General features: G+C 44.4%; 1 protein-coding gene; it reads right to left on the bottom strand.

The window, feature by feature from the left end:
* Positions 1–1936, bottom strand: part of GSTUM_00001814001 (uncharacterized protein) — a 2567-nt gene extending 631 nt beyond the window's left edge. Inside the window, exons 1-14 of the mRNA XM_002835945.2 lie at positions 1876–1936; positions 1731–1793; positions 1473–1614; positions 1129–1419; positions 1013–1069; positions 855–932; positions 754–767; positions 674–696; positions 592–600; positions 546–571; positions 400–450; positions 279–336; positions 96–214; position 1 (exon numbers count right to left, since the gene is read on the bottom strand). The exon at position 1 is cut by the window's left edge and continues 322 nt beyond it. Of these exons, the coding sequence (XP_002835991.1) occupies position 1; positions 96–214; positions 279–336; positions 400–450; positions 546–571; positions 592–600; positions 674–696; positions 754–767; positions 855–932; positions 1013–1038 (405 nt within the window). The 5' untranslated portion in view covers positions 1039–1069; positions 1129–1419; positions 1473–1614; positions 1731–1793; positions 1876–1936.
* Between the last annotated feature and the right edge of the window lie 8067 nt (positions 1937–10003).

The following is a 10003-nucleotide window of genomic DNA, read 5'->3' as shown; positions in this document are numbered from 1 at the left end:
CCTCCGAGTTTTCCAACCAGTCAAAAATCCCTATCAATCGTATACAATTAGCTATAAGCTTCGTATTCTCTCCTATTGGGCAACTTCCTCAATACCTACTAGTCCTGCGCAATGCCGCAAACCATTCCGTATCGAAGTTGCTGAACGGTTTAAAATTCCACCAGGAAATCTTTTCCGATGGAAAAAGGAGGAGGCAGAGGGGAAGTATAAGGAGCTAAGTAAGCAGCAGTATCGGCAGCAAGGAGGAGGAAGAAAAAGAAAGTAGGAGTTACTGGAACGTAATTTATATGATACGTTTCGTATCCATCATGGGGAAGGAAAGATCGTTCGTAGAGGCTGGTTTCGAAGAGTCAGCAAAGAGTTATTTAAAGAACTTTATCCAACAGAATCGCCTACTACATTTTGCTTTTCCAATGGGTGGTTTCGTGGGTTTTTGAGATGGCATCGAATCTTGCTCAGATTCGTTACGAATAAGTCCAGTCAGCTACCGTCGAACTTCGGAGAAGTCATATTAAGCTGGATGCGATTCAATAGACGCAACTCACAACTTCGTCCAAATGACAATACCAGGCTTCAGGAGAAACCAGACACTATTGGCCGCTATCAGTTGTCAAATATTAGCAACATAGACCAAACACCATTACCATTTGAGTATCTGGAGGGAGGAACTTACAATCAAATTGGGGACCGTACTATCTGGGTTCAAAGCAGTTAGTCTGGATGGGATAAACGACAAGCAACAGTACAACTTACAGTTTTTGCCGATGCTGTACCCCGTGTCAAGCCATTAGTTTTCTTTCGTAGACAAGGAATAGGAGGTTCAATTTTAAAGGAGAAGGAGAAGTATGACCCACATGTGATTGTTAAATTCAATCCAAAGGCCTATGCGAATACCGAGAACCTTTTGGAATGGCTTGAGGAACAATTCATACCTGTTCTAAACGGTCAGCCTACCTTACTTGCACTGGATCTATTCGAAGCACATAAGACACCAGAGGTATTAGACACCTACCTTGCAAACGATATCACCGTTAGCATGATCCCAGGCGGCTGTACCTCGTTGGTACAACTACTTGATGTCAGCATCAATCGCCCTTTTAAGGACATCTTGCGGGTAAGTATTAATACTTTCCTCAATCTCCAAAAAAACTAAATAATTGGACCCCACGCTAGGACGTTGAAGTTGTCTCTTCCTTTAAGGTCACTTGTGCTGAAAGACAGCTTTCTTACTATATCGCACCCTCTAATTCAAGAAAGGCAGTTCAGAACGTCTTAGCCTGAGGGCCAATTATTCCAGTTTTTGTGGTATGGTAGGAACTCAAATAATTGAACATCACACTAAGACATTTAATCTTTGATCTGCCGAATGGCATGCCTCGAGCCATGCGATAAGTAAACTGCTACAACATGGTTCATTTCCTGACCTCTGAGTTAGCATATTATATCAAAAGGAAGGAAGTATAGGACATTACATGCCAGGCAATCAGAATGGCAACACCAACGTCTTAGTGTGAGATTCAATTATTTGAGTTTTTATGGTAGATTGAAGCGGTGGAACGAAATGATTCCCGCTCATATTCCCGAAATACGATGTGGCTAACAATATCTGGTTAACTTTAGGAAGTATTAGAAAAAAAGTTAGACAAAATCGAGGTAGAGGAGGAGAGGATTATGAGATCTGGAGAAGCATTAGCTGGGAGTATGATAGGGAGACGGCGAATACTTACTACCTGGGCTGTTGGGGAAGCTTGGGAGAGGTTTTCGCGGGACCGAGCAGAGGTGATAAAGAAGTCCTTTCGTATTCTTGGGTTAGCACTTCCAATTGATGGGAGTTGTGACAGTGAGATCTCAGTTAAGGGGATTGATAGCACATACCTTCGGGAGGGCTTGAGAAATTGGAAGGAAGGAGGGGTTGTAGCTGGTGAAGATGATTCTGTAGAATTAGCTGAGAGTGATGATGAGCGAGATGTATTTTATGAGGATTAGAAAAATCTAAAATTGATATTACGCAATAAGGCTGTGCTACCCCGGCAAGGCCTACCTTAATCAGACGTCTTAGCGCGTGGTTCAATTATTCCAGTAAATACGGTACTGTATTGGCAGGTCAACATGGGATTTTTCCTCTTCCCCGTCAATCATGATTTTACGGGTATGGATGCCAGACATAGGCTATCTGGGAAATAAATAATAAGGCTTTGCGTCTTGCTCTGGGTGCGAGTGCGTATATACTAGGAAGCATTTCCTTCAACTATAATAAAGTTTTTTTATCTATGTATTGCAGATAAGCAGCATTGTCCGGCTTTGTAATATGCGGAATGCAAGGAGGGGTTGGGGTGAAAGGCGGCAGAGTGGCCGTATAGCTCAGCTTCTAGCATGAGTATCGTAGTATACCGGTATCAGCGATACCTTGGACCGAGTTCTTGATAATTTTATTGACCGTAGCGCAGCTCCAATCCTAATTCTGATACCGTACTGTTGGGCGTGAAATGGGCGTGGTTGCGAATTATCTCGTAGATGACTACGATGCTGTATTAACAGTTACCAATCCTTATGATTCCGGGGGGTGTACTGTAATGTGAAGGGGGGAGGTTTTTCTCTCATGATATTTATCAGTAGACGGTGTGGTCAAGGGGACGAGAGAAAGAAAAAAACTATGAGAGGAAGAGCAGAGCTGGCGGCAAGAGAATTTCATTCACATACCGGTAGCAATTGACCTTTTCCTGCCTCCTCAGACTTTTTATTTTCTACTTTCCCTATTTCAAAGTCTCTCAGGTCGGCTCCGGGTTGAGGTAGCGTACCGTAGTGACGAGAAGCCGTCCCACCGAAACTCCTACTGAGAGAGATTGTGAAGACGACGACGACAGTACTCATCCGAGTCCCGTTTCACTTCGGGGCCGGGTTGAGCCGAGCGAGATTCAGTACCCCCCGAGCCGCAAGGTTCCTAAACCTTGTAGCTGGCAGTGGTACTATATCTAGTGTGCGCAGCGGATAGGGTATGTAGATGAGAATGATGATATACCTGTAAGAGGTGAGGTTCGTTTTCCACCCAACATATCCGGAAAAGACAGAGCTAATTATAGCGAGAATAAGTAGCTCCAAACCCATCTCCTACCAGCCATAACCTGTTGGGCTGGGGGAGGGGGTGGATCAACCGCAGAAGTGAATCACTTTGTGTGTGAATTTTGCTCAAATCCTGACTGTAGAAATTTCCACAAAACCAAACCCCTGGATTTAGCTCAAAAAAAAGGGCGAATCTAGCATAATATTCCATTTGGGATATCATACCCCGTATACAGTTGTATTTCGTCTTCCGAGTGGCAGGCACTAATTGAGATTTTTAAATTTAGACCCAATTCACTTGTCCGTGTGCTGCGCTTTCCGGTCCAATAGGTTTAGTACTCCTTGCTTGCCCAAGACCTTTGAAGAAATAGTCTGACAAAGGAAAGAAGATCCTCAGCGATCCTTCACAACAAGGCAAGACAATATGATCCACTTTCGTTGTCCTTATGCTGTCCACCGTATTGCACTCCGCCACAGTACAACGAATCACTCATTCCCACGAACCGTTTGTCAATAACGAAATACTGGCTGAATGAGTTTTATTTAGTATTCGTGTTTTACTCTTCTTACAAGACCTCGAGACCGGGGAAATACCCGCCCGAGTAAAGTTACTTTGGGTTCTGTCGGGCAGGTTAATTATTTACATAAGCAGAGGAGGTGGGGTTCTTATCGGCATTGTCCAACCTCCAGCCAAGTGGTGACGTGCCTTGCAAGTGGATGGTCAACCGTGGATAGTACGAGTGCTCTCTCGTTCAGTACGGGTACTGTACATGCAAACCAGGTACGGATATCAGAATTATACTACCAAGGGGTATTAAGAAGGCACTATGTCTTGGTCAGGGTGCAAGTCTGTATTCTGAGAAGTTGTCCCTTTAACCTCATTAAGGGCCTATCTGATTCACTTGTTGAAACCGATCCATTGGACTGAGATTCTATGTAATTTTCTGAGTTTTTCTTTTAGATTTTGAATCCTTGGAATTTGTTTTTTGCCTTCGGTAAATCAGTATGATTCCGGTTGCGCCGACGGCTTGGAAGCAATCCTATTGCAGGTGGGGGAAGACTTGAAAAGCGGATAATTTAGGCGGTGTTGCTCTCCGGTCCTCTGAACCCATGTGTGAATTACCGGTATCACACCTTATGGGCGTGATTTATTTTTTTCTTCATGGATTCCAGGGATTATTGTAGGGATAGAAAATCCATGGGTTGCACAACCAAGCGCTCATATCATTCACAATATGTGGAGCGGGGTCATCTGAGGATTTTACCATAAACCAAACAGCCCTTGGGGGTTTGATCGAACATGCCTCGGATTTCACAAGTGTCCACGCACCTAAATGCTATGGAAACTGAAAGCACAGCCCTTTGGCGCCAAGGTTTCCGGATATCTTTGAAATTAATGAGCAGTACTGGCATCCATCAACACCATGGACTCGAGTCCCTAGAATTTTATCGACCATAGCGAAAAATCACTACTACTGCCGGTGCTCATCTGAACTCCCAGTTATTTGAGGTTTGAATTGAGCAAGGGAAGGCTCAGATAGTTGGTAATATCATGATGTGCGCCCTTCTGGATCACTCAGCTACAGCTCTCGAGTATAGACCTATAGTAGCCATTGGGAATGCCATTTCTTGGAATTGCAGGCGCGGTTGGGAACAGTTGTTTGGTGAATCGCCTTGGAGGGTGAAAGAAACATCGATGCTGTATCCAAACCAGATGGCGACGTACTGAGGATGGCGCGCCTTGCAGCGAGGATGTGTCCTTGATACCCGGATGCCGTGGTTCGTCGGCGGACACTCTCAACGGATGGCAGTTTTTGATATCTGGTTGAGCCTACTGAGAGTAGTTGTAAATTGGTCTGGTTTTTGGTTCGCTAGAAGAGGAATGGCTTCATTCAAGCCTCCAACCCCCGAAGACTTTGTTCGTAATCGCCGGAGGTAGGGCTGCGGTGTTACCGTACCGTAGTCCAGAAGGTCGGAACGGAATTAAGGGAAACTAAGGCAACCGAGCCAATAGAAGTGCATGAGGACCGCTAAATCGCCACAGTTTAAGCACCTAGAGAACGGGGATTTGGTACGAAGCTGGTAACAAAAATCACCGGTAACAACCACAAATCACGATACTCAAAACAAGGAACCACCTTCATGCAATGACAATATTTCAACAACAGAAGCAGATGAGAAATTAAAAATAAAAAAAAGAGTAAAGTAGGTAAATGAGAATATATGAAAGAAATTAAAATTCAATTTGCATCCCTTTCTGTCGCTTGACCTGTGTGAGCCGTTCTGGCATACTGTCAATATACTTGTTCCAATGTCTTGGCTGTAACCGATCCCACTCTTCCTGTACAGCAATTCTCATCTCATGAATATTTTTAGGAAATCTAGCTCTTTCCTTGATCCTTTGTTTCAGTATTCTCCACACATTCTTGATGGGGTTGAGGTCTGGTGAGGAGCCTGGTCGTGGATGCAATGGGATACCTAAAGTCATTTTAGGCTCGACAAGTATGTGACCAGTCCCATGGATTGAGGCTCGGTCTTCGATATATTGGGCTTCTGGAGAAGCATCGTAGTCAAGGAGGTTCATATAGGCAGGAGCAACAACAGGTTCGAGTACCTAATGTAGATAGTCTTGAGCTACCACTCTCTTTGGACCTGTACCATTGAGGAAGATCAACAGAGTCTTCCAGTTATAGCTCACAGCTCCCCATACCATTACAGATGTGCAGCCACTGTAAAAAGTAAGTTGCATGCAATGGTCATGATAGCGCTCTCCGGGAAGTCGAGTAACCCAAACACTTCCTCTTCGTGAGGTAGCAAACATACACTCGTCAGAAAACAAATGCTTTCGTCACCATTCCTTGAGCTTTTGCATATGTTCATCAGAATATGCTTTACGCCTCAGCTGGGTTTGATAACTGATAAAAGGCTTCTTGCAAGCCTTACATCTTGTGTACCCCTCCTTTGCAAGAGCTCGTTTAATTGTCATCGGGGAAGTACTCAATCCTCCCTCTTGACCTAACCTTCACTAGCACAGCTGTCGCCCTTCCCAGCCACTTCGTAGATGAGCAATTAAGTGGCGAACGTCATGCTTATCAAGGTAGTGTGGACGTCCAGGTCGGTTATGTGGGCGGCGTGGTCTTTGTAACTTTTTCCAGTGTAACGATCCCTCTCTGGATAGTTAATGCTTGGCGACGGGGAACGATACTTCTCTTCCTGTCTTCTTCTTCCTTTGTCTTACGATAGCTCTAGGCCTCTGCCTACGTTACCAATAGTACAAGACCCTTGTCTTCTACCGGGAACGCCTATCGTAAGCTTTCTCTAACTCTTCTTCGTAAAGCGCCTTCTTTGGCATAACGATAACGTTGCAATAAAGATAAAGATCGTAAAGGTGTTTTATATTCGTTAAAGTAATAAGTCGGAAAAGTACTTAGAATAAAGCATGAAGCACCTATCTTCCTCTGCTGCATCGGCCTCCTTATATAGTGTTCTTCCCGCCTTTAGTCATGTGACCTAAAGTGGTCACATGTGCGAAACTAAATCATAACAAACTAGTCATATGACCAAAGTGATCACATGCTCAAAACCTATGACCTCATAGCGAGGTCATGTGCAAAACTCATAAACCAATCATAACGCAATAAACAAGTCATATGACTCGACTGAGTCATATGCACGAAACCCATGACATCATAATCAGGTCATGTGTGAAACATAAATCATATGCGCAAGGCTTACCCGTAAGGCACACTCGTAAGGCATACTCATCAGGCGCATGTCCCATGACTCATACTTGAGCCATGTGCGAAAGCATCACAAATCCCACACATAACAAATCATACAACCTGAATAGGTCATATGTGTGAAACAATAACATACCTGTGACTCATAACCATGTGTCACGTGAAAACCCTTTCCTCGCTAAGCCACGTTCGTGACATCCAGTCACTTATTGTCTGTTGCGGAACTCCCATCTGCTGTGAAATCTTGGACTGTGATAATCCAATATCAAGTAAGGTGAGGACTCTGGTTCGCATAGGAGTATGCCATTCACCATGCGGAGGCTTTCGTGGAGGAGTAGAGGTCATTTTTCGCTAATAGGAGGTGTCTGGTTGTTCTTGCGATGAACAATTTCTACCGGTGATTTTTGTTACCAGCTTCGTATGAGTAGGTTCAAGAGAAGCCTTATTAGTGCTACATATTTGAATCATGAACATACACAATGCGTGCTTGGTCCACAATTTGAAATCCTACAGCATTACATCCAAGAGGTAAGCCGACTTCCACCCAATATCAAATTCCTTTCGCCCACCACAGCTGTAGAAAACCAAAAACCATTTGGTCGCGACATCGCGTTGCATGAATGCCGCTCCTTAGGCCAAGCCGAGATACTGTAGACTAACAAGGTGTCCAAACGATTCTCCCATAGCTCATCCCCCCTCACACACCGCCGCGGGGGGGGGGGGCACTATTCACAGCTCCCTACGTGAGTAGGTAAATTACTATTCGTAACTTCACAGTAAAACTCCGATCTTAGAGATTGCCAGGAGATTCAATATTTGCGCTGCAATTGACAAGAATCACTGCAGTACCTATCACATCAAGGTTAAGCACCGGCGTGCGTACTCATTTATTTGCTTTTTCACTCAGGCGCGAATCAAGTCGCTCGAAGTTGTCACAAGGCAACTGGCGTTTCTCGTCGATCATCGTGCCTTATCAACCATCAATAAGTGAAGGTGTTAAGATTTGTTCTGCTACTATGAGACTCACTAGGACGAGAATGCAGTCTTTATTGAGTAACTGAACGAGATAAAGAAAGGAGAAGAATGATGTATGAGACGAAGACGAGTAAAAGAAAGGATAACACAGTTGCTGAAGTACTGTCCTCGCAGGCAGATCAGTGTTGTGCTTAGGTGTGTACGTAATCTATCCCACAACCACAGAACTTTACGCATATACATAGTATCGACCATCACAGTGGTCTCATATCTCCGGTGCCTTTAGTTCTCGCTTGTGGTATTTCCTAACAGAAGGGTATCACAGCTTAGTTGGTGGAGAGAACAGTAGAGATTTTGTTCCGCAGGATGGTCTCGATGCAGAGGGAGGGTGATAGTGGGGGAGAGAAAAAAATAGGCAGAGGGTGGCTGTGGTTGGGTAGAAGGTAATAGTGTGGTGGGCGAGATAGGATGGTATGATTGATAAGTAAATTAGAAATCATTGGCATTCACTCATTTCGAGTTCTTGATTCGAGCCTGGGTACTGTACAAGATCTAAGTTCATGATGAAGAAAAAGAGCTTGAGCATCACGGTGTGTTCTTATGATATGTCGGTGGCTCTTGAGGGTACTCGATTAGAGGATGCTTGTGGTATGGGTGGAATGATGGTTGCTTTTCATCACTATCACGGTCCTAAACGAAATATGCTTTCCTCATGTCTTGTATCATGCTTTGCCTGAACAAGCTTTTTTTCCCCTCTGAACTTCGAACAGGGAGAGGCCATCGTAATGCTAAAGTGCTCAGTGGTGATTTGGGAACAGGAGCTAGTGCTTCGCCCCTGGAAGAGTTATGGGATGGCATCCAAACAGACCTGGAAACCAGATAGAAATGGGCCTTGGGTCTTCCAAGCACTTGATCGCTGACAACGCTTGAGGGAGGATTTGTGCCGGGGACCTCAGTGGTTTCAATACAAGTCAATGTCAAATCGTGGCGGCCCGGTTCCTCGATCCCACTTGACCTTGGCGTACTTGTAAAAACAAGGATATCGGATATGGAATTGAGAGTCCTAGATGCCCGCTTCCAGCATGCTCTCATGACTTTTTTAGAGCATGATTTTGCGTAGTCCCAACAAGAGTGGTTTCAAAATACTTGAGAATTGGCCAGTATGCGACCTCTTGGAAGGGCGGAGTTCGAAAAGCCCGATATTTGCCTAGGGTTTTACGGGCTCTTGGTACAAGTGACAACTATCATACTATCATAGCAGGACTATCTATATGTTATGATAATATTATCATAGTTGTTTATTTTCAGGAAATAGGAAGTAGTATTAGGGTACTGATTTGGAAATCTAAGGTATCGAATAGGTCTAATAATGAAAATCATGTTCTAATATAATATTATTTACTTTTCTCACTGTTTGCTCCTTTACTCACTTGTTCATCATTGCAAATACACATACAATGTAAAGGCGTCGAGCAAGTTCACTTCTGGTCATAAAAACAAAAGGCGCCTTGTTTATAATATTATCATAACACCCGCTTCAATAATCCAGACAGGGCAAACCCTCCGATGCAACCTGCAATAAGGGATTCTGGGCTACATAGCATATGGCTCAAGTATTCGAGGCTTCATGGTAGCCTCGTGGGAGCATTCTTTCTAATAGTTGATCGCTCTACATATTTTGTGGGGAGCGGGTTATAATAGAACTTGTTTCCGTTGGTATGGTACTTGTCACATGTTCTGACCTCACTGCCCGACATCACGTGCTCGTTTGGTTGATCAAAGTTGAGATCCCTTGAACCTGTTGGGCGGGGCCGTGCCCCAACACTACCGTACCTCTGGCCAGGTTCATGCTTATCGGAATGCGCGGATACCCCTGATGGAGAGTGTGTAATATGTCCTTAGTCCATGATTGTGGGAAACCTTATCAATTCACGCAGTGGGTGGATAGGGTAATACGGTGCAGTACTGTGCTGGGCCGGTCGCTCCAGCTTTCTAGTACCTGTAATGTAAACTTGCGCCCACAGTGATGTAGTAGCACCTAGAGAACTGTACAGTACCTCATCGAATCCGACCGCGGATAGCAAGATGGGGGTGGGTCATTTTTCATGAATGTTTTCCTAATCTGAAGATAGCAGTTTCTATAAAATATTTTGATGTCTTTTTTTCTTCAGTTTCCACAAGACTGCCGAGACTTTGCTATACATTAGACATCGGGTGGCGGCTGCGGA

Source organism: Tuber melanosporum (assembly GCF_000151645.1).
Source record: "Tuber melanosporum whole genome shotgun sequence assembly, scaffold_120, strain Mel28".
NCBI lineage: Eukaryota > Fungi > Ascomycota > Pezizomycetes > Pezizales > Tuberaceae > Tuber > Tuber melanosporum.
The sequence above is the reverse complement of the archived record's forward strand: the minus strand, read 5'-3'. Positions and strand labels throughout refer to the sequence as shown.